This window comes from Oculina patagonica, chromosome 3 (genome assembly GCF_052425735.1).
Source record: "Oculina patagonica isolate OP01 chromosome 3, crgOcupat, whole genome shotgun sequence".
Classification (NCBI taxonomy): domain Eukaryota; kingdom Metazoa; phylum Cnidaria; class Anthozoa; order Scleractinia; family Oculinidae; genus Oculina; species Oculina patagonica.
Window position 1 is genome coordinate 1,878,899 of NC_135760.1, and position 24,579 is coordinate 1,903,477.

At 40.2% G+C, this 24,579-nt stretch overlaps 3 protein-coding genes and 1 pseudogene across 3 annotated transcripts in view; 2 read left to right on the forward strand and 2 right to left on the reverse strand.

The window, feature by feature from the left end:
* Nucleotides 1–1,160: 1,160 nt before the first annotated feature.
* Nucleotides 1,161–11,941, reverse strand: LOC144646087 (glutathione hydrolase 1 proenzyme-like). The gene is made up of 8 exons (XM_078505611.1): nucleotides 11,739–11,941; nucleotides 7,598–7,983; nucleotides 6,863–7,058; nucleotides 5,663–5,967; nucleotides 4,953–5,092; nucleotides 4,015–4,202; nucleotides 3,075–3,315; nucleotides 1,161–1,890 (listed from the first exon to the last, which is right to left on the reverse strand). The coding sequence occupies exons 1-8, from the start codon at nucleotides 11,762–11,764 to the stop codon at nucleotides 1,615–1,617; spliced, it is 1,758 nt and encodes a 585-aa protein (XP_078361737.1). The 5' UTR covers nucleotides 11,765–11,941; the 3' UTR covers nucleotides 1,161–1,614.
* A 449-nt stretch (nucleotides 11,942–12,390) lies between these two features.
* LOC144646068 (E3 ubiquitin-protein ligase TRIM71-like) overlaps nucleotides 12,391–24,579 on the forward strand; it is a 65,045-nt gene continuing 52,856 nt past the window's right edge. Inside the window, exon 1 of the mRNA XM_078505594.1 lies at nucleotides 12,391–14,698. Within this exon, the coding sequence (XP_078361720.1) occupies nucleotides 12,436–14,694 (2,259 nt within the window). The 5' untranslated portion in view covers nucleotides 12,391–12,435 and the 3' untranslated portion in view covers nucleotides 14,695–14,698. The remainder of the gene's footprint in view (nucleotides 14,699–24,579) is intronic.
* Nucleotides 19,594–22,873, forward strand: LOC144646073 (E3 ubiquitin-protein ligase TRIM71-like; annotated as a pseudogene).
* The window catches only part of LOC144646061 (glutathione hydrolase 1 proenzyme-like), a 33,856-nt gene continuing 32,396 nt past the window's right edge, over nucleotides 23,120–24,579 (reverse strand). The window contains exon 8 of the mRNA XM_078505584.1: nucleotides 23,120–23,958. Within this exon, the coding sequence (XP_078361710.1) occupies nucleotides 23,683–23,958 (276 nt within the window). The 3' untranslated portion in view covers nucleotides 23,120–23,682. The remainder of the gene's footprint in view (nucleotides 23,959–24,579) is intronic.

Sequence of the window (24,579 nt, forward strand, 5' to 3'; positions counted from 1 at the left end):
GCTTCTTGCTGGCATGTGGCTAGAAGAGGGTACAAAGCTCAGTTCATTTTGTTTTTTGTACGACCGTACCTTTTCCACTCAACAGTTTCTCGTTTTAACCTGGTATGAATTACTTTATTCTACAATACGCATTTTAAGAACATATTCAATCTCAAATTCGCCCAAACTTAATTACTTTCGGCTTCAGCCCCCAAATAGACGGGTTTTTTTTTTTTTTTTATTAAAGAGTGCACTCAATGTCTAATTTTCTCGAATTGCTTACGTGCGCTCGCCAACGACCATATGAAAACCGACCATAATGTGTCTTCTAGGTTGAGTGGGAGGATTTCAATGGGAAACCAGTTTATCAAATATCCCATCACCCTCAAGGGAGCCCTTGTTTCCCTATATCTTGGCCTACCTCTTTCAATCGTGCTATCATAAAGTTGATATCTCTCATTTGCTATCGGTACGATTGTTGTTTTTCGTACCAATTGGTACGTTTTGCACCTATCTGTATGTTAAGTCTGCGTACATGCGTAAAATTAAGACACCAAAAAAAGAAATAGTATAGAAAACCAGGAGCCCATGACATGGGCTCCTGAGAAAACTGAAAACAGCCCGCAAATTCGATCAGTAATCTTTACGTGGTATTTTATAGTTTATAATTAATAAATATTGCGCTATTTTCTTTTGCTCCACGGACCAAGTTGTTCAAGGATTGATAACACTATCCACCGGCTAAATCACCGTCAAATGGATAGCATAGTTAGCTTTGTTAGCGGACACTAACATCCACCCTTTGAACAACTAACTAGACTTCCGAAGTTTCGAAGAGAAGCGCTGAGTTGCGCGATCGCAAGGTGCTCAGGGGGTCCGAGAGACATGTTTCCCAGGGAGTTATTTTTGACCGGGTTCAAATTGGGAAAACCTCCCCCTAGGCTCAATTTCCGCCGCCTTCTCGAGTGCGGGCTCATTTTGCCAAAAAGCGGCTGGAAATCGAGCCTTACCTCCCCCACTCCCTCCTTTCTGTCATAGACTTACCAAGTGAGCCACCCTTCCACCCATCTCACAAGTAACCCCTCCCCTTACACAAACACACACCACTCGTTATCTAATGGCTGTTATTTAACAAGCCAACGTCTCAAATGAGTGATGTAACCCAATTACAAATGCAAAAATATGTTGTTCATATTTTACTTACATACATAGGAATTTTACTGAAACCAGCACATTCTAAAAACATTATTTTTATTCCATCGACAACTAGTCTCCCCCCAAAGAAGCTATTTGGGGGGGGGGGGGGACGTTGCGTGACATCCCTAATAGCGGTTGCGAAGGAGACTAATCTACAACATGTACATTCTGATTCTAAGCGAAGCAATTGTTTAATCCTAAGCCAGCGAGTCAAACGGTGAACTACGTAAAACAAATGCCTGAGGTAGATAAAAAGAGCTAAGAGAAATCTACATCATTGTAAACATTTCTTATTTATCCTGACTCGAATTCTAGCTCGAGTCCCGGCTCGAATCCTGGCTCGATTCCTAACTCGGTATTTACATATCCTTGGTTGTTGTCATGCTTTACAACTAGTTTAATACTAATCACCCTACGCGTGTTTTCGGGACAGAAGTTCTATTGTCCCGCGGGCGCTCCATGCTTCCTCGGGTCTGACTTGGCGTATATTCCCTTCCCGGGATCTCGATATACTGCCTGCACCACGGCAAAAAATTTACTGCCGGTCACGACGTGGCCCAGTTTTTCCAAGCCTTTAACTATTTTGTCTGAAATGCGATATTTCTTCTGCGTTTCATAGGTTACATCCTGATCGGGCACCAGTTGGGTATGCAGACGAGGCTCGTTTACTGCGTCAGACAAGGACTGACCAAACCACAGCTTGTTCATTAACACCTGCGCATGTAAACAAAACTGTTATCCGCTGAATTTGATTTCGTACTCAGTGTCTTTGGTCCCCTTGAGCAGCGGACGAAAAAAGAATTTAGGTACACTTAATGACGCCATACATAGCGTATCTTCTACCAAGTAGATTCGTGGTGCTAACCAAGTAGATGCTCCTGCTGAAATGTTTTGAAGCTCAATTTTTGGTATTCTTATAAAGTCTTTTTTTATCTGTTTTCTCATTGGCAAAGAGCCTACAGCTAATTCTGGGAATCATCGCAACCTACAGATTACTCTCTTATCTGTTAGCAGATTAGTGAATAATCTGTAGGCTGGGCGCGCAATGCATGATTTTCAGAGCAATTTTAAGTTTACGTGTGGTGAGTGCACACAGCGAAGTAAAAAACATGGCTCGTCGATTCGCTTCTTCAACCGAAAAAGAAATTAAAAATTTGCTGGGTAGTAAAGATTCAGAAAACACAAAAAGGTCGTCAAAAGTTGCGAAGGAACTTTTCCACGAACACTTAGGGAGAAAAGCATTTAGAAGCGGGACGGCAAAAAGGAATGAGCACAGGTGTTAAAATAATTTGTCGTTATTTTTTAACAATTTATAATACAACAAATTATTAGACTCGGTTTTTGTGATATCCGGAACAATCAGTGTAAATTTTTAAACTTGCAGAAGCACTAAAACGCCATTTCTAAATTCAAAAATTTATAAAAAATTTATAAAGCAAGAAAAGAAATGCCCCCTCTGTAAGCACCCCCTTTTCTCGTCCAGGCTGAAAAACCTTAGGACCATAATTTAGCCCAGGGCTCATAACCAAGGGGATTTCAAGGTATATTAAATCAATCATATTTGTGCCAAAGAGAATTTGGATCAGGGCCATTCCATTTTATATCCGGAACGAGTTTTTCTGAATGGGCTTTGAAAGTCATTTCTGAGGGGGTAGCTCCGTCAGCATTCTTTGATCTTTCAAATATTCAGGGGTTAGGGGAAAAGTTGGCTTTTTATGATGGGGTTAAGAAAAATCGGGTTTTTCTGAGTGGGGCATCATGTCGGCACTTTGATCTTTTTTTCGTTGGGGGTAAATTTTGACTTATCTCGTCAACAGGAAGGAGGGGGAATGTGGATATACAGTAAATGGAATGGCCCTCAGTAATAAGCTCCACTGATTTAATATTATTGTACATACCAGTGACACTGCCGTGGTTATTCTTTTCCCGCCAGAGGCGCCAATAACAAGCTGCACTTTGCCGTCATTGTCGATCAAAATGGCGGGAGAAATGGACGAGAAAGGTCGCTTTCCTGGCTCGGGAAAATTAAAAGGAGATGGGGAAATGCCATCCACAATATTGTGCTCGGGAATGTCAAAATCTGCCATCTCATCGTTGTAGATGATTCCTGTTACGGTGGATCGATATTTGGCTCCAAATCTGCCAAGAAAAAAAAATATGGTAAGAATGAACGACAATGCTAACTGTTTATTAATTCAAATGCCAGTTAAATGAACAGTGCTCCAAACCTATTTGTATAGGATCGTGCACGGAAATTTATGGAGTCCGCGATTTTCGTTAGAGAAGTTGCTTAGCAACAACGACGTACATGATGACGTCTGCTGACGTGGTAACCTTATCTTATTTCTGCTGAACTTCCTTCCCAGAGTCTTCGTTCCCATTGACCAGCGGTCGGGGGAACGAGCGACCCTGGAAAGTTCTGTTTGGAAGTGTCCGATGTCTAGCTTTCAAAGACATGACTCAACGAACTTCTCGGTGTTTCCTTTCCGGTTATTTTATTGTTTTCAAAAGCAATCAAAATAGATCCTGCAACGGAACTTTCGACAGTCGCTCGTTTCGTCAAGCTTGTGCCTTATTAAAGGAACGAAAACTCGAGGTACAAGATTGAACTCGCGCTTGCTCGTGCTAAGCCTACGTATGGTAGAAAAATAAAGTTTTTAAGGGGCCCTCCTACAAAAATTTGCCACAAACATCACTAGTTCCTTTGCTTAAAGAACAAAGTTCTATTCAGTAAGAGCCAAGGCAGAATGTCTCGACGGCTATCAAACGGGTCAAATCTTTTATCCTTCAAACGACAGTAATTATAAAAGGAATTTTACCAACAAGGTTTAAACCAACCTCATATTAATTGTGGTTGTCACGGAAACCGCGTCACCGTTTGGCGCCAAAACAGCCACGTGTGTAGTGCCATAATCAGCGTCCGAGAATGTATCTGCGTAATGCGATACGTTACTGAAGGTCATGTTATCCAGTATTTTGTGACGTAGCCAGTCACCTGTTTTTTGATCTAACATCTTCCTAGCAACCTAGGACGAAAAATCAGTATGTTTATTTAAAAATACCCTTATAACAAAATGCGTTCTCTGATTGGCTGAAAGACTGGTTCCTATTACTTTTCTGCAATGGCTGACTATTGGCAAAGTCGCAATCTGATTGGCTACATGGACACCTACTACTGATTGATCGACAAAAGCCCCTTGGAGTGAGGGTGCGGTTTTTGCTTACGATCGGAAAATATTAAACAAACCATCAATTTGGAGTCAATTAAAAAGTTGCTTCTATGTTTGAAAATCAGCCACTAGGTTATCCTGAAGCAATTAAACTGCTCGCTCTCGGTTTCTATTGATGTGACTCGGGATTTCTTCCCTCGCCAATGTAAACCGATGAAAACCTCAAGCTCGCAATCAAAAAGTCAGGGTCGGCCAGGGTTTTTAGGTATCCGGTATAAAGTAATTTTTACCCAAATATTGGGCCCTTTATGGGTATAAATTATGTTCCAAACAATAACAATAACTACAATTTCTAGTTTTAAATTACAAAATTTATCCGAGAACGGCACTTTACTATTTTAAATAAAGTATACAGTGTTTTTTCCAAATTTTGGTATTTTGCATGATTTTCAGGGGTAATCTTGGGTAAACTGTGTACATTTTTCAGGAACCCTGAATACTTAAGTAGAAACAAATCACTTTGATATGTCAATCAAAAAAGAAAGCATTTTGGAAACAACCGCCCAAGAATTTCGTATTTGAGTCCTCCGTGTTTCTTTCACTAACCTTGTCTATATTTGGATCAAACGCTGGATCTCCAAGTCGACTGCGCCATGCATAACTGTACTTAAAAGATTCAATGATTCGGTGATACGTCAGCACTGAGGAATCCAAGTCATCGCGGTCAGATGACGTCATATTGTATCCTGAAAAATGAAATACTCGACATAAATGAACTTGAATATTTTGGAAAAAATATAAGGCTATTGAAATTTCTTGCAGGCGAACCACGGAATCTGTTTCTGGTTCTAAACTTCTTCGTTCCAAAACAAAACAAAAAACACTTGGGTATTATTGTTCTGGCTGCATTGAGTCAAACGGGATCTAGGTATTTTAGAGATAACAGCAACCTCCTGGCCAAACGGAGAGGCAAGTAGACGACCATTTCCAACTTGCGTCCACTTGCGTTTCCGTTTGGCCAGGACTTGCATGCACTTACGTTGACGTGCGATGACTTCAGTGCGTTCACTTTAGTAGAGATCAAATTAACACGCAAATTGACGCAAGTTTTTTACCGTTTGGCAAACCAACGCAAATCTGTACGCAAGTTCACGACTACTGGAGACCACTTGCATTGCCGTTAAGCCAGGGTCGCCCACTGCCGGAGAGTTCGTCTTAAGACAATAAATAGCAGGTCATTATAATACCCTTAGCCCTCGGGAAAAAATAGAGGGACAATTAAACTAGAGGTACCAGAAAGGTAGAGTCTTTCTTACCTTTAAGGATGTTCAAGATGAGGGCCAATACAGAGCCGCTTGTCGGGGGTGGGGTGAGGTACATTTTCATACCCGACAGTTCACCTTCATATGGCTTTCTGCTGATCGACTTGTAATTTCTCAGATCATCCAAAGTCACGGTCCCCTTGACTCGACTTATGTCGTCCGCGATATCACTGGCCAGCTCTCCACTGTAGAAAGATTCAGGATCTTTTTGCACTCGTTCCAGGGTCTGTGCATACTTTTCGTTCTTAATTTTGTCGCCCTTTTTATAAAGCTTGCCATTCTTATCAAGTAGCAGTTCGCTGAAATAATGAAAATACAAAGCCGAAACAACTTATTTTTGACAAACAAAAAAATTAAGCTTCAAGATCCTTAATTACTTAAGGTACTCCCCCGTGAAATTTCCTTTGAAGGTTACGTGTAGATTTTGGAGTCATGATCATAGCAGGCACTGAAAAGGCATTTAAATGTGGTTTTATTGTTGTTGTGAAGCACTTTGGCTTTCAATCCGGCTTTCAAATCAGTCTCAAATTTGAGAGTGATGAAGGGGTTTTCCCGAAACGTCTCTCTGTTTCTCAAAAACTATTTGCCACTATTAAGCACTTTTTGAACACTGAAAAGGCATTCCGGCTTGTTTCATTTGTTTTGTTTGTTTCCATCAGAAAATATTAAATTCGCGTCAGATGCCTTATATGCAGCGAAAAGTTAAAATAAAGCATCAACAACCTTACATTTATGGTCAAGGAGTAAAATTTAGATTGAAAGTAATTTTGATGGATCGTGGAGTTTCATTCTTTTCTGTGGCACGTTTGCTGAGTCATGGTAGCACTAAATCTATAAAGCGCCTCTCGAACCTCGTGAATATCGTGTTCCAATCCGAGCCTGTTCGTTCTTGCTTTTGTACGGCTTGCTTGTATCTCGTTTGTATTAACTTCAACAGTTTGTTGTCAGATTTAAAGGGCTACGTCAGACAACGAGAAAAAAACTTAGCAATTTTTTTCAAGACTGTCATTCGTAATCAGTCTTAATCTTCGTCAGTCGACACGATCCTTGTTTATTTTCGCGTTTTTACTCCTTTGTTGCTTTTCTATGTTAGAAAACTATTATTTTGAGGTTTCCATCAAATTGAAAGTAATCAAATGACTTAAAATATCATGACATTGCTTCTTTAAGTTTGTACATACCGTAAAAACTAACCTCAATCCTGGATCGTTTCTGATGTACTTCTCCATATCTTTCGTTAGGACGTCAGCCACAGCCTGAGTTATTTCAAAGCCATTTCTGGCCAAATCGATGGCAGGTTGAACAAGCCGTTTCCATGGCAACCAACCGTGTCGTTTCCAAGCTTCGTACTGACCGCGCACCTCACCGGGGACCGCAATGGACAGACCACCTTAGAATATAGGAACATCTTGTTGTTATTTGCTGTAATCAGCTGGGGTATTAAGTAATTTAAATAATCATATATTCAATGTTTGGACATGGTAATATATGAAAATGCATGCGTTTAGTCGTACAACTAAATTGACATATGATACTTTTTAAACGTGTCCAAAGCAGTGTTATTCGGTCTTGTCGCGTGCCTTTTTGTGCTTTTTTCCGACAACCTTTCTCGAATAAGCTGTATATGCTGAGACGCTGGTCGGGTGTGTTAGCTTTTGTGACAAAAAGAAGTTATCACACACAAAAAGAACTGCTCCTGTAGACGAGTCGTCACATAAGGGGTGGGGGGGGGGGGAGATGGTCCCCAGTCTCCCACAAGACATTGTGCACGCGATCAAAATGGCGCCCTACTCCAGTTTGCCAAGAAAATGGAGGATTTATATCCGAGACATTTCAATCTGTCAAGATTAGTGGTCAGACCAGTCGGCCATCCTGCGACCAGAGAGAATTTAATTACCCTTATGGTCCTTATGATATTCAATTCAATACCTATTTTGGCTTTGCTCTCGTTGCCTTTAAACATATCCCTGTGTGCTTGCGCTGGGGCGGTTTCTCTGAAGTCAATAACACTGGCTTCCTGAAGACTTCGATTGTACACCAGCATAACCCCACCACCTCCTATCCCAGACGAATGCATACTTATAACACCCAAGCAGAACATGGCGGCGATGGCAGCATCCACGGCCGAGCCGTTGGCGTTAAGGGTGTCCTTGCCAATTTCTGAGCACTGTGGTGTATCCGTGGCAACGGCTTCTCTTTTGTAAGGTCCACCAGATGATTGATCGGAGTCTTTTGTCAGAAAATAATAGAGGAGTCCAGCGGTTACCCCCAAAACCACAAGCACCAGAACTACTACAGCAATAATGATAATCAGTCTGAAAAAAGAAACATTAGGCTGGTTTTACTATGGAGATTTGAAGCAGTGCTCAGCTTGTACGTCCTCTTCCAGCAATATATTCTTTTCCATCCAAGGAATGCGATCTTAACGAACGGCAGCCAGTTCCGGGCATTAAGTTTGTTGGGGAACAGCGCGAAAATCGGCGAACGAAAAATAAGGGGGGAGGGGTGTGGACCTTTGCCATTTTTCTTTACGCTAATCCCGTTTTTTGCACTGCTTCCAAACAAACCAAACGCCTATAACAGGCTAAACGAACGGGAAGCGAGCGAGATGCCACACCCAAAATTCACTGATGCCCACTTTTGATCGATTTTTTAAAAATTAAAGTTTACTAGGAAAGAGAATTAACAGAGGTAGTAACAGGACAGAGAAAAGGTTAAATATGGTGGGCATACTCTCTGGAATAACGTTTAAACCATAATATTGGTGATAAAACTACATTTACATTCAGGAGAAAAGGCCATCGCTGGGTTGAAGCTTGACGTCACGGCAGCCATGCTGCTGGACAAGAACAAAGCGTTTCCCTTTGTTGGGAACCGAACTCTTTTATCGTGCAAATTCCGCAAAAACAATTTTTTATTAAATAATAAAACTTAAAAGTAAAAGCTGTTAAAATTGATGCTAAACGTTTTCGATCTGTTCGATCATCATCACTGATGATGGTTGCAAGCCAAGAATAATAACCATCTAAAATTGTCAAAAATTTAAGGTTGCTCTGAACCCCTTTTTGCTTTTTAACTTTGCAAAATGTTGGACCTTTAGAATATGTTGACAACAACTTGATTATAATAAGAAGTGAGGTCGGCAAGTAAAAAGCTAAAATTAAAGGTGTTAAAACAAGTTATATTGTTGCTATGGTAACTTATTATGTCATGAAGATGACCATAAATATTCACTAAGGATGAGGCATTCGTTTGATCTCGTTGTTATATCATCAACTGATAAAGGAAGGTAGCTCTATGCTGAAATGTGAAGTGGAGTGTTACCTCGGAGCAATAAAATTATTGTTGAAATGGACCGTGACCTACAGTAATATCAATATGCAAAACATGATTGATAGAGTTCATCGCGAAGCCACGACAAAATTTTTAACAAAGTCTGCAGAGTATATTAAAGTAAAGCTCTTTTTAAGAAAGAAATACTTGCAGCTATGTGGATTACATGCAATATTAACTCAATTTTAAAATAAAATGTCATCAGGTAAACGCCTTAACGGGCGCTTATTTTAATAAACTTGTGCATCTGACTGAAGATAGCAAAACACCGTGCAACCTCATTAAAACTGACTGCAGATTAAACAGGGACACAGAACGAAAATTGAAATTACCTTAAACTAACTCCAAATATACTGAGAATTATAGGGTATTGTCGCTTTTAAACACGGTTCGTTTCCCAGAAATCTGCCGAGTCAGATCTTTTACTGTAAACATAAGACTTGAACTAAACAAGTCGAACCAAACCAATCTACCGTAAAATGCTAATGGCCACCAGCTGACCCGATCATTTTGCAGCATAATTTTCGGTTTGAATATTGTTATGTTCTTCCATCAGTCTAATATCAACCCTGAATCTTAGCAAGCGAGATCTGATCATGTGTAACGCACTACAGTGTGTGGTCCTTGGTCCGTGACTTTTTCGAATACGCTTTAATATTTCCTCGATATCTAAACTTCAGCAAAAAATGAATGTTCCCAATGATTATTTGACTATTCTTCTTTGGTATGTTAAATTTTCAGCTTTTGTACTGTCAGTTACGATGCGAAATTCACGCTTGTCAACAGACAGGTAAATTTGCCTTTCTTGAAATTTCAACTTTTCGCGGGTCCGTGAATTACATGGTCGAGTTTACTAAGCTAGTGCATAGATAAAACGCAACGAGATAACGTGTTTTTTTGGAGAACAGGTTAATAGATCAATAGATTTCAGAATCTGCGAAGAAATTTGCTGCAGAGTTGCAAATTTTCGGTTTAGCGACTAATGAAAGTTATAAACAATTTTCGCATATGGGTCCTTGGTCCGTGACCTTTGACTGTGAATTAAAAAAAAAATGTTCTAAAACAACGATCATTCAGAAAAATATTAAGTACTGGGTGCACACATTGGTGCTACGGCATTTATCCTCGCTTCAAATTTTTCAAAATTAAATTGGAGAGTTATAAAGAGAAGAAATTAAGCCGCGGGTTTCGTTGGAGACTTCGCTCTAAAAGAAATCTGAAGAATATACTGGTTGGTACTGGTTGTTTTATACTCGCACCTAACAACGACTTCCAGCAAGACTGAAGCTTAAAAATGTCAAAAATAGAAAAGAATAACTTAAATATTGCTAAAACATTGCAACTTTCTTGAAAATTATTGCGATTTACAGTAATTTTCACTTTGTTTACGTGACTCGCGGATAAAGGACCAAATGTGCGGACCAAGGACCTGCGAGCACGGTCACTGTTTTTTGAATTACACGAAAAATATTTTACTTCAGGCATTGCCACTTTGCAATTATAAAGAGAGACATAAAATCTATCTTCAAGAAATATTTCAGCTCATCGGGCTTTGATTCAGGTAAGATATTCAAGTTTATAACTTTTACTCGCGGACCAAGGGCCACATACTGTACAGTCTGTTGCCCAGTTTCCGGCCGGTACCAGTTTCCGGCCAAAAAAATATATTCGTCGGTTATTTTTGTAGATATGTTTTATTTTCGTCCACCGAACCTTTGCAACAGAAAAAGGAACATTTCAGCTACAAATTGATGGTTTTGGCAGGCTTTTTGGACAAGAAACGGCCGAGAAAGGTCGAGCTTTGTTTACGCGAGTAAACGTTTAGCGACTAATTTTTGCGCTTTTCACTGCACATCAAAGCTACCGTACATAAACAAAGAGCTCATTTCGTAGGAAATTTTTCGAGAAGCTTAGTAATTTTTTGACAGAATTTAGAGTAAAGATGAAACTTATTAGGGGTTCTGTCGTCACAAGCCAGAATTCAGCTGTTTCTGAATTTCAGAAGTCAGAGTTTGAACAAAGATTTGGACTCGCGGTGCCAGTTTCCGGCCACCAAGTAGAATGTTGTTCAAAATCATGTTTATTAAGTGAAATAACTTAATTTTAGCATCTCATGCTCGAGAAATTAATGAAATGAAAATGTAGCAAAGAGTACCAAAGAAGCTAAAGCAAGCATAGCATGACAAACTACAACGTTTATATGACGCTGCCAATACATCCTAATAAGCGAAAGAAACGCCAACGGGTCATTGACGAGGAAATATTCCGTAAAACGGCAGACGAGAAAGCAAAGTCGAATAAACTGATATTGAAACTAACTTTTCGTTTGCCAAGGCACTGACAAGTCGGTTTAAGTCGACCGGTTGCAGGGAAAAATATGTTTTAGTTCGACGGCCGGAAACTGGAACACCTGGCCGGAAACTGGGCAACTTACTAGTTTTGCAAAAAATGGCATAATTTCTTTAATACTTGGCGAGCGCAGCCAATCTTTGTACATTTTTAAGGTAAGTAAATGAACTGTCTTTGACCGAAAACTGAGTAACTTTCCGTAGATAAATGAGAAGTTATAGCGATTACAAACTAAAGTGGCCGGAAACTGGGCAACAGACTGTACTATAAACGATGACAATCTTTGATCGGTTTATAATTCCTGATTATCAGCTCCATATCATTTGAGTTATTGTAAAAGGTGAGCATATTTAAATGAGTGAGAGGGACAAAACAACATAGCACTTACCGTTTTTTGCTTGTGACGGCTGCCATATTTCCGCACCAGTTGAAACTGTTAAGAAAATGAGCTCGACTTTGAGCGACGCTAAGCTAGCCCGTTTCCCGGAAACTTGGTTAAAATAGAGACCCGAGCCCCCTCCCCTAGGGTTATTTGCTATGTCGGTTGCTCTTGCTTTTGGTTCTCTTCAGTTAAACCGGTCAATCTGGGATGTACAAGCTATAAGTGATTGTTATGGCGATCGCCATGTTCTTAGCCTGTTTACCGGTGAAATTATCTAGAGAAATTTGTTACTCTTTGAATTTTAATTCCTGATTTAAAACACTCCTTGCTGGTCTACACATGTTCTGCTACATGTTTCCATGTTTGATCTATCTTTGGTTTGTGATATGTACTGAAGAGCAAGGATCTGCAATCGAAAGAAGTGGTTGACCTCTGTACTACGAAGAGAGAAAGAGATAAGAAAAGACGCAGACAAATACAAAGAGGCTATAATTGAATGACTTTGAGTTTCGCAATATTTGTAGCTACATAGGTCACGCTATTATGATCACGATTCTCAGAAATCTTGGCGGTCAGTCTGTAAACAATTCTTAGAAGTGAAACAATTGATCACACCTATCGTGATTGGTTAATGCAATCACAAGACTCCATTGTCGAAGGCGTTATCAAATCCACTGAAACCCTCTGTTTTTCGCTTTAAATCATGGATATCAAAACCTTGCTAAACAATCTTCACGAAGAAGTTTCCTGTTCTGTGTGCATGACCACGTTTACGGAACCGAAACAACTGCCATGTTTGCACAGCTTTTGTCTTCACTGCTTGGAAGGTATTCTACGAACGAGTGGCCGCCGTGATATCATCAATTGCCCAGAATGCAGAAGAGAAATTAGAGTCCCTGCAAGTGGAAACCTGAACGACTTGCCGACCAACTTTCGCATTAACAGTTTGCTAGATGTGTTGGCTATCAAAGAGTGCAGTACAACTGGTGTGAAATGTGGAAACTGCGACAAGAAAAGCGCACAGAGTTTGTACTGCTTCCAGTGTTCTTCTTTCTGGTGTGATTTTTGCATCTCTGGGCACAACATAATCCGGACTAATACAGAGCACAGGGTGTTGGCACTTAAAGACTTCGAAGATCAAGACATCGAGGACGTTTTAAAGCGACCAGCATTTTGCCAACAGAAGCACCACGAAAAAGAAGAGTTAAAGTTCTTCTGCAAGGACTGTGAGGTCGCCGTTTGCAATTCCTGTGTTGCAACTATTCATGAAGGTCACGCCAAGATACACTTGGAAGAAGCTGCAAATGAACGAAAGTTACAAGTGCAATCTGCGATTGAATCGCAAAGGCAAAGAGCGCAACTGAAGAGAAACAAAATCACTGAACTTGACGAAAACTGCAATCACATTGAAGCTCAAGCCGCTGCCGTGAAACGAAACGTACACAGGGTTGCCGAAAGTTTGACTACAGCTATTGAAGCGAAGAAGAAGGAAATATTGAACGAAGTTGACAACCAAGTAAAAGAATCTGTCGAGCGTCTGCGAACTCAACAGTGCGAGGTGGTCAACCAAGTCAAACTGATCGAGACAGGGATTGAAAAAACTGAAACAATTCTCAAACGAAGCACAAGCGCTGAGATTGTTCGCTTGGATAACAAGTCGTCATTAAACGCAATCTTTCAAGAAGAAGTCAGTGATGAAGAACAACAAGTCGACCGTGACTTTGAAGGCCTTCGTCGATTCACCTTCGTAGAAAATGAAACATTATTGGACAAAATAAACGCTGAAGGAATCGGCTCATTCAAAACCTTTGTCAACAAGACTAGTGCGCATCAATCAAGTGCTGACGGAAAAGGAATCAGTGAAGCGACTGTTGGACTCGAAGCTAATTTTGTTTTGACGACAAGAAATGCTGAAGGAAAACAATGTTACAAAGAGCGTGACTCGGTAACAGTGCAAATCAGAAATCAACAAGGCCATGACTGTGCGACGAAAGCACGAGTCCAAGATAACAGGAATAGCACATATAAGATCAGCTATTTTGCCAAAGAAACCGGAAAATGCGACGTATCAGTAAAGGTAAATAGTGAACATGTATGTGGTAGCCCTTTCGCCGTTCAGGTGAAACCCAGACAGTTCAGACCTGTGCTTTCTTTCGGACAAAGAGGATCGGGTGTTGGAATGCTAACCGGCCCTTGGGGAGTGGCAGTGAATGAACGTAATGACATTGCTGTGACTGAGTTTGGTAACCACAGGGTTTCAGTATTCAGTAGTGATGGGACCCACTTAAGATCTTTCGGTAAAAGGGGTAATAAGCAGGGAGAGTTTAACTATCCTGCTGGGTTAGCTTTTGATAAGAACGGGAATATTATAGTAGTAGACAGTGATAACCACCGAGTCCAAGTTTTTAGTGAGCAGGGTGAGTACCTGAACCAGTTTGGTGAACAAGGAAGTCTTGATCACCAGCTTAAGGATCCTTATGGTTTATCTGTAAACCGTGATGGTAATAATTTTGTTGCTGATGAAGGTAACAAAGCAATCAAGATTTTTTCTCCTAGTGGTCAGTTTTTACGTAAAATTGGCGGAGAGGGCTCTTTCACCTTTACCATTCACTGTGTAGAATATAAAAAATATCTTATAGTGTCAGACAGTGATGAACATTGTATCAAGGTGTTTGATACAAAGGGGCATTTTCTGTACAAATTTGGATTTGAGGGGAAGAGGGATGGGGAGTTCAATGATCCTCGTTTCTTGTCAGTTAACAAGGCAGGACACCTGATGGTCTGTGATGCAGGGAATCACAGAATTCAGGTGTTCGAACTGAGTGGAAAGTTTATAACAAAGTTTGGAACAAAAGGGAGCGGGAAAGGAGAGTTTATTAACCCAGTCTCTACAGCAGTTCTTAGTGATGGTAGGATAGTTGTGACTGACTACCTTAATCATCGTATCCAGATTTTTGAGTAGATATGATATCCACTCACATGTTACGTAATATGAATCAGTTCTCTGATTTATTCACATTTGCCATCAGTAAACTTTGTAACATAATTTTGAATTATTTGTCAACTCGTAAGCCGTTATTTTGCGAGCGTTTTAATCTATAGTGACTTAAAATTTAACAAGAAATTTAATGGTATAATCTGTTTTCGCATGTGGCATATATTTTGTAAGTGTCATGGTGTTAAAAAACTGGAAACTAAGATTGTTTTTTTAATTAAAATGTCAGAGGGCTCTAAGCCATTATATCACCTGAAGTTTAGTTTACAACCATTGAATTGTTGATTTTTTTGTAAATAAATAGTGGATATTTTTTGTCACTTAAAGAAAATTGTGTGATGCCGTGTTATTAGTCAACAACTACTATTATTCGGACTGACTATTATTGGTAATTTAGATCACTTATCTCAGAAATGCTGATTCAACTCTTTAAATTGTAGCTGAAAGTTCAGTGTAAATATCTTTTACTAGGATCGTTTTAGTTCTAAAACTGATGTAAATAAGCAGATATTGTATGTTGCGTGACATTTTTAATAATCTGTGTGACAATTTTCTTGACAAAGCTGACACTTGCTTGTAAGGTTAAAAAGAAAACGAAATGTAAATAAACTGTAACATTTATTTCCCAAAGTCAGGTTGTTGTGATATTTAATCTTGATCATAACGGCAGGAGTTTAAATGGTGAATGATTTATTTGACTGTCTAACTGGGCGATTGAAACAACATTTGGGGAATCAATAATCTATCTTCAGGGTTAGATTTCAAAAACAAACAAGCAAACAAACAAACAAATATTCTTTTCCCCAAATGACCTGGAATTTATTTTTGGTTACTAATTGTACTGACCAAAGCATGAGATTTACAAAATATGTATCAGTTCTGCATGCGTATCGATATCAGTGTTTTTGAGCTGTGCTAGCTGCAAACAGTTGACTCGAAACACTGCCATTGGAGGCAGATATCAGCGTCCCCATAGCAGCTCTCTTGTTATCAAGTAACTCGGATTGGTCTCCCGATCTATGGACACTCAACGACTCTGGACGAATTTAAAACCGAAACCAGAAAATCGTGGTTCCGGTGCGATTGAGCGCGTGCGCCAGCCAATCAGACTTGGCCGTGTTTTTGGCGGGCTTTCAGACCAGCCCAGAGGACCCGATCCCTGACGCAAACCAGGAAAGATCGCGACATCTGGGACGAGATTGGTACTGTGTCCGAGTGTATCCGCTTGCTCCTGTTCCATCTTTTCTTGTACTTGCATTATGTATGAGATACATAGAAAGGATCGCGCGGCCCCCGTGTAATAGAAAGGTCTTAAAGGCTAGGTACATTATGCTAGGGAATTAATCAGTATTTATGAGTATTACCGTGTGCCGGTAGTAGGCAATACTGCCGATACGCCAATTTAAATCCCCCTGGGGTACTACCCTTTAAAAGGAAACCCTCCCAAGTTTTCTTTTAAAGGGTAGTACCCCAGGGGGATTTGGCGTATCGGCAGCATTGCCTACTACCGGCACACCGTAATACTTATAAATATTGATTAATTCCCTTGCATAATGTTTCTAGCCTTTAAGACCTTTTATCGCCGGATCACGCGGGGTATTAAAGTCGTAGCTCTGCGGTGTCGTACTAGATCCCCCTTTTTTGGCTGAGAAGAAAGTTTAACAGACTTGGAAACTTGTTGTTTTTATCCAGTGTACTGAAGGCTGACCAGTTTGGCCCACTCCTCTATCAAGGCAGGCAGTTTCCTTTCAATATGCCATTTCCGAGTTACAAAAATATAATAAAGTTAAATATAATGAGTTTAATTTGCATGAAAATGGACCTGTAGGTGAAACTTACCGTATTTTCTCGATTAAACGCCGGGCCCCGGATAAACGCCGGGTCTCCAAGGTAGAGTGGTAAGTAAGCCTTCTAGGCATTTATTCGAGGTGTAATATGCTTTAGGTATGATGGCAAGATACATTCATGTCACAAAAAATTGTTAAAAACCCTTGTTTAACAAACGTTTTGCTCAAATAAACTGCACCATTCAAATAAACGCCCGATCCACGGAGCCAAGTTTGAAATAAACGCCGGGGGCGTTTAATTGAGAAAATATGGTATTATCATATGAATGGTTTCGCACGTAGACTCGTTTTGAAACAGAAACATAGGGTAACTCGGAAATGGCCTATTATGCTCACCGAACTGGTTGTTGTACTTTTTTCTAGTCCAAGTTGATGAAAAGCACGGTAAAAAAGGCTCCGCTGCGGCCAAAAACTTCACACAGCAAACTCCAGCAAAAAGTTTTTAATCTGTCGTAAGTATAAAAAACTGACGAGTACAAAAGCTGACGCAAGCACAAAAACTACAAAAACCTGTTTGCACCGGTACAGTAAAACTTCCAGATTGTTCTTGATAGTTTTTGAATACAAAATGGCAAAACTAAATAACAGTCAGCATGTAAATAAGAACAAATCAAAGTTAAAGTTTCTTTAAAAGTAAATGTCTGCATTTCGCAAGAGTGCCTTTAATATTAAGCAAATCACTGTTTTTCAACACAAGTCTATTCAGGTCTTTATATCCATTCTCTACCTTGACAACAAATTCTACGAATCTCTTGTTCTCGCCTTCCTTGATGGGTCATACACTTTGAATTGTATAAATGAGTTCCTCTCATGGGCTTCAGGGAACAAGGGTACAAAAGATATATTAAGCTGGGAACACGGGAACAAAAGCTGTGTTTCTGATATTTTAGGGAACTGGGATCACAAATATCGACAAAATACTAAGATGCGAACACAAGGAGAATTTTTTGGAAACAAGGTAACATAGAACTCCCTCTAGGAGGGGTTCATGGCGTCAGCCCCAGGGGGGGAGGGGACTCCGGCTTGTAAATGACGGGGATCATCGAAGGTTTTTTTTGGGTTTGAAATTTTCGATTCCGGTATTTTTTTGGGTTGGAAAATTTGGCAAGTATTTTTTGGGGTGACTTGATTTAAATAGGGGATTTTTTGGGTATTAAAGACGAACTAAAGTGCCTTGGCGCGGCCATAGCGTATTTATGGTATGATGAATAAACAAATCCTGCGTGGCCGGCGTTCAAAAGGGAAGGAGAAGGGGAGTTCGAGCGCGAAACACGAGCGTTCAATTTTTTATGGTTTTCTTTGTGTTATATTATTGCCCCTCCTGGCAATTTAGGGGTAATTTGACAAGGGATTTTTTGGCGGTTTTTTTTGGTCCAGGGATTTTTTTGGGTAATGTCGGAAGACTTCAGGAATTTTTTTTGGTCCTGAGTTTTGCCTCCATTCGATCATCCCCGTCATTTACAAGCCGGAGTACCCCCCCTGGGGCGTCAGCTACTCTAGCTGGGTCTCCGTACTTCTCATCTAGCCACTTCCACGTGTCTTGAATATCATCCTCTACGCCTTTGGTCGCATCCGTTGATTCCTTTCCGTGGCAGGACCGGAACGTAGAATGAAACACGGGCTGTCTCTGTTTACTGTAGGCTTGACTTGTTTTTGGAAATCCTGCTTGAGGACATTGACTAATAGTTCCATCGAAAAACGGCATCTTGACCTTCTAAAAGAGTAGGGCGCAATTTTGGTTAGCATTGTTTTCGCGTACTGTCGCGGAGGGCAGTTAAAGTTTCAATCTTTTCGATTGTCTCGTTGTAACGTGTTTGAATTCTCAAATCCATTCGATTTCATTTTCTACGAAGGCTTCATTTACAATCCTAAGCATTTTGTTGTGCGCGCTTTTGCAGTCTGCTAGCGCGAGCTCTATATCTTTTTTATCTTTGCGCAAAGCCATCACAGTGTTTCCGTTCTATGCGTTCAATTCGCAAGATGTTTGACAAGAGCTTTAAATATTGCTTCCGTGGACTTCTTTCTCACGATTTTCTGTTAAATGACCCTTTGAAACTCTTCTTCTCTTAGTTAAATTATGTGTTGGCGGTTCAATCCTTCTTATTCCCTGCGTTCAATTGTTTTTCTTTCTTTTTCATACTTAATATATACCACCAACGCCATGTTGTATTCTTCTTGTAGCTCATCAATCCATTTTCGTTTGCCATAATTTCTTTCTCGGCGAGATAAATTAACCGTAGACCAAGTAGCAGCAAGCTCGTCAAACCTTCCTTTAACAATTTCGGTTTCTTTTTTTGCGTATTAAATCTTGCCTTTGCGCTACTCCGTATCTTCAGGGCGTCTTCTATCATCCTTGGATTTCGAATGTACTGCTAGTCGCAATGCACCAAGATTTCAAATACAGTACGGTTTATTCAGTCATCCAGATTTAGTGACATACAGGTTGTCGGAAAAAAGCACTAAGTGCCTGTACGCGACAAGACCGAAATGTGGTCTGGATATTTTCATATTGGCCTAGAGCAAATGTACAAGTTTTTCCTGTGCGCGAAGAATTAGTTTTTACTCTCAGGAGGTCTTTTTCTGTGGCTTTACTTTTTCTATCGCATGTCTTTGAGTTTGGAAAATTGTTCTGAAATTTAGCGTGGCTCAAAATACCTTGTTTCCACATGTCCGAAGAGAAAGAAAACGAAGAAATTCACGTTTGTCATGTCGTTATATCTCATTAGAATTCAGCGCGTGCAATAACTCTCTACTTCTACCCATAGCACCTTTCGGTCTTGTCGCGTGCACTTTAGTGCATTTTTCCGACTTTTCTCTTTCTACAGCTAAATTCGAAATCTATATACATAGATATCAACAGAAACATATAATCAGTCGAGAAATGTTGGAGGACAAGATAAACCTTTGAGTCTCCTCAATTTCTTCCACTAGAAGTTCGTGTTAATGTTGCCACTAATTAGTTATTGTCACGTCATGTGATAAAATTATACGTCACGCATAATTTTGTGTTCTAGCGAAACAACGGTATCGGATCACAAGGCTCCATTGTTGAAGGCGTTTTCAAATCCAAAGCCTCTGTTTTCCGCCTTCAATCATGGATATACAAACCTTGCTAAACAATCTTCCTGAAGAAGTATCCTGTTCTCTGTGCATGACCACCTTCACGGAACCAAAGACGCTGCCATGTTTGCACAGCTTTTGTCTTCACTGCTTGGAAGGAATTTTACAAACGAGTGGCCGTTATGATATCATAACATGCCCAGAATGTAGCATAGAGAGTAGAGTCCCTAGAAGTGGAAATCTAAGCCACTTGCCGACCAACTTTCGCATTAACGGTTTGTTAGATGTGTTGGCTATCAAAGAGTGCAGTACAACTGGTGTGAAATGTGGAAACTGCGACAAGAAAAGCGCACAGAGTTTGTACTGCTTCCAGTGTAGTTCTTTCTGGTGCGACAACTGTATCACCGGGCATAACATCATCCGAACTAACAAACAACACCGTGTGTTGGCGCTTAAAAAATTTAAAGATCAAGACTTTGAGGAGGTGTTGAAGCGACCAGCATTTTGCGGAACGCCAGGCCACGAAAGAAAAGAACTGGAATTCTTCTGTAAGACTTGTAAAGTTTCCATTTGCAACGCTTGTGCCTTGACAGATCACGAAGGTCACGCTAAGATGCTTATAGAAAAAGCTGCAAATGAACAAAAGTTACAAGTGCAATCTGCGATTGAATCGCAAAAGAAAAAAGCACAACAGAAGAGAAAGAAAATCACTGAGCTTGACAAAAACTGCATTCACATTGAAGCTCGAGCCGCTTCCGTGAAACGAAACGTACAGGGATTTGTTGACTTTCTGATGGCAGTTATCGAAGCGAAGAAGAGGGAAATATTGAACGAAGTTGACATCCAAGTGAAAGAATCTGTAGGGCGTCTCTGAACTCAACAGTGCGAGGTGGATAGCCAAGTGAAACTGATCGAGACAAGGATTGTAAAAACTGAAAGAATTCTCAAACGCAGCACAAGCGCTGAGATTGTACACATAGATGAGTCGTCATTAAATGCAATCTTTCAAGAAGAATTCAGCGATGAAGGAGAACAAGTCGACAGTGACCTTGAAAGCCTCCGTCGATTCGTTTACGTAGAAAACGAAACATTAATAGAGAAAGTCGTCACTGAAGGAATCGGCTCATTCAAAACATTCCTCAGCAAAGCTTGTGCACAAGAATCAAGTGCCGAAGGAAAAGGAATCAGTGAAGCGACTGTTGGACTTGAAGCAGAGTTGGTTTTGATAACAAGAAATGATGAAGGTGAACAATGTTACGAAGAGAGTGACTCGGTAACAGTGCAAATCGGAAATCAACAAGGCCATGACTGTGCGACTGAAACGCGAGTCCAAGGTAACAAGGATGATACATACAAGATAAGCTATTTTGCCAAAGAGACCGGAGAATGCGACATATCGCTGAAGTTAAATAGTGAACATGCATGTGGCAGCCCTTTCGCCGTTCAGGTGAAACCCAGACAGTTCAGGCCTGTGTTTTCTTTTGGACAACAAGGCTCGGCTGTTGGAATGCTTGACGGGCTTTGGGGAGTGGCAGTGAATGAACGAAATGACATTGCTGTGACTGAGACTGAAAACCAACGGGTTTCAGTATTCCGTAGTGATGGGACTCATTTACGATCGTTCGGTAATGAGGGTGAAAAACCGGGCGAATTTAACGATCCTGCTGGGATAGCTTTTAATAAGAATGGAAATATTATAGTAGCGGATAGTCGGAACCACCGTGTCCAAGTTTTTAGTGAGCAGGGTGAGTACCTGAACCAGTTTGGTGAACAAGGAAGTCTTGATCACCAGCTTCAGTGTCCTAATGGTTTATTTGTTGACGAAAACGGGAATGTTATTGTTGCTGATGCAGGCGACAAACTGATTAAGATCTTTTCCCCTACTGGCCGGTTTTTAAGTAAAATTGGGGGAGATGGCTCTTTCACCTTTCCCTATCACTGTGTTGAATATGAAAAATATTTAATAGTGTCAGACAGGGGGGACGATTGTATCAAGGTGTTTGATACAAATGGGCAGTTTCTGTACAAATTTGGAAAGAAAAGGGAGGGGGACGGGAAGTTCAGTGAACCTCGATGCTTGTCAGTTAACAAGGCAGGACACCTGATGGTCAGTGATTCGTGGAATCATAGAATTCAGGTGTATGAACTGAGTGGAAAGTTTATAACAAAATTTGGAACAAAAGGGAGCGGGATAGGAGAGTTTAATGATCCACGCTCCACAGCAGTGCTTAGTGATGGTAGAATAGTTGTGACCGACTACTGGAACAATCGAATTCAGATTTTCGAGTAAATATAATACCCACCCCCTAGTTGTGTAATGTAAATCAATTGTCCGCAGTAATTACATTAAGAAATTGATTTTGAGTTATCTTTTTACTCTATTAAAGTCGTTTTTTCGAGACAATGTTAGTCTATAGTAAGCACAGAATTACAAAATCTTTACAACAATAAAGCTGACAAATGAATGCGTGAGTATTTTTTATTATTCTCATTGTTTTGGCATGTAACATATTTTTCAGTGTCCAGGGGTAAAACAGCGATTGTTAAAATTTCATTTCAGATGTTTCACGGTAAGATTATATTTACCAGTGATAGATTAATTACTTGTTAGAAAGTAACTCGTGGGCTGAACTGTTGTAAAATCAGTTTATCAGAATTGCTTTATTATTTTTTACGGAATTCATATTAAAGTTTAATTAGCAGCCATTTGTAATTCATAATGGGATATGTTTTGTCACACAAGGAAAATGACGGTGGTATTAGTTGTCAACAACTGCTGTTAGAGCAGTTTTCAATTGAGTGTCTTAAAACCAAAACCAAAGTAATTACTCTAGCCAATCACAAAGAACACAGACAATCCAGTAAACCAATCAAAACTCGAAGAAAATACATGAAGCCGGCACGAAGCGCGGGAAAACGTGCGCGAGCGAGACACGATTGGTTTTGGTTTTACTTCTGATTGGCTGAGAAAGTGGCGCGAGGGTTTTAAACCAATCACAAAGCGTAGTAATGCAAAACCAATGCAAACGCAAATTATTTTCGGCACTCAAGTGAAAACCGCTCTATTAGACTTATTACCATTGGTAATTTAGATTACTTATCTCAAAAATGCTGACTCGACTGTTAACCTTGTATTTTACTGTAAGAAATTGTACAAAGATCATTTCAATTGTGAATTTGCTGTAAATACGCAGTTTTGTATATTGCGTGACATTAATTATTTGTGACAATTTTTTTGAGAAAAGCTGACACACGCTTGTTAGGTTGACAAGGTAGAAATAAACTGTAAAAAAACTGTAGAGCGTTTTTCTCTAATTAACCTTTTGTAATATTTAATCTTTGTCACAAGGGGGGAGGAGTTTAAATGATAACTGGGCGATTCTAAAATAACATTTGATTTGATAGAATTAATAGACTATTGGGGCCCTGAAAAGATGTGGGGTAGGGGGGGGGAGCATAAATCCCATTACCCAGCCCAAATTTTGCCCCAACCCATTTCCCAAGCTATTATTGTTTTTCAAATTCTCCCAAATCGTCTAGTCTCAGTTCTATTGTTTGTTATTCCCAATTTCTCGCTGGCTTCCCACATTTCACATCTTCAGGCCCCTCTCTATTGGTGATCGGCAGCGTTAGATTTCACGGTTTTCCCGTGAAATGTACTCTAAAATCTCTTGCAAGGAACAAATATTCTTGCCGAAATTGCACCATGCGACAAATAAGACTGACACATGTGCCACACCAGTTTTTTTTTAAATTAAGATCAGATAGGATTTACGACATTGTTATTTAGAATCCGTCGGGCCAACCGTATTTCCTCTGGTCACTTTTCCCATAGATCGCCTCATCCTGATCTCTAACTATCGCCTGTACAGCGGCGAAGGCAGCTTTATCTGTGATGTTATGCTTGCGGGCTCTCAATCCATCTTGAATCCTTTGGGGGATGGTGTAAGGAGGCTTCTCGATGTTGACCGTATTAGAAAAGAGAAAAGTCGTGGTACTTCATAACTAATAATACAATCATGCTACGCCTGTTTTCGGGACAAAAGTTCTATTGTCCCGCGGGCGCTCCATGTTTCCTCGGGTCTGACTTGGCGTATATTCCCTTCCCGGGATCTCGATATACTGCCTGCACCACGGCAAAAAATTTACTGCCGGTCACGACGTGGCCCAGTTTTTCCAAGCCTTCAACTATTTTGTCTGAAATGCGATATTTCTTCTGCGTTTCATAGGTTACATCCTGATCGGGCACCAGTTGGGTATGCAAACGAGGCTCGTTTACTGCGTCAGACAAGGACTGACCAAACCACAGCTTGTTCATTAACACCTGCGCATGTAAACAAAACTGTTATCCGCTGAATTTGATCTCTCACTCAGGCCCCCTTTACCAGCTGCGGCACGAAAAAGGAATTTGGGTACACTTAATGACGCCATACATGGCGTATCTACCAAGTAGATTCGTGGTGCTGACTAAGAAGATGCTCACCCGCCGCTGAAATATTTTAAGCTCAATTTTTGGTATTCTTTTGAAGTCTTTTTTTATCTGTTTTCGCATTGGCTTAGAGCCTACAGCTAATTCTGGGAATCAGCGCAACTTACAGATTACTCACTTATCTGCTGGCAGATTAGTGAATAATCTGTAGGCTGGGCGCGCAATGCATGATTTTCAGAGCAATTTTAAGTTTACGTGCGGTGAGTGCACACAGCGAAGAAAAAAACATAGCTTGTCGATTCGCTTCTTCAACAAAAAGATCGTCAAAAGTTGCGAACGAATTGTTCCACGAACACTGAGCGGAAAAAACATTCAGGAGAGGGACGGCAAAAAGGATTAGCACAAGTGTTAAATAATTTGTCGTTAATTTCTTTAAATCAATAAATAATACAACAATTATTAGACTCGGTATTTGTGATATCCGGAATGATCAAGGTCTCGGTAAATGTCTTGTCA

What these genes read in the sequence shown, in the direction of transcription:
- LOC144646087 (XM_078505611.1), bottom strand. Translation starts at nt 11,764, where the DNA reads ATGGCAGCCGTCACAAGCAAAAAACG. An exon ending in TTGATCCAAATATAGACAAG is followed by an intron (nt 4,203 to 4,952) that starts GTTAGTGAAAGA and finishes TTTTCGTCCTAG; the next exon opens with GTTGCTAGGAAGATGTTAGA. An exon ending in TAACCACGGCAGTGTCACTG is followed by an intron (nt 1,891 to 3,074) that starts GTATGTACAATA and finishes TTACATGCGCAG; the next exon opens with GTGTTAATGAACAAGCTGTG.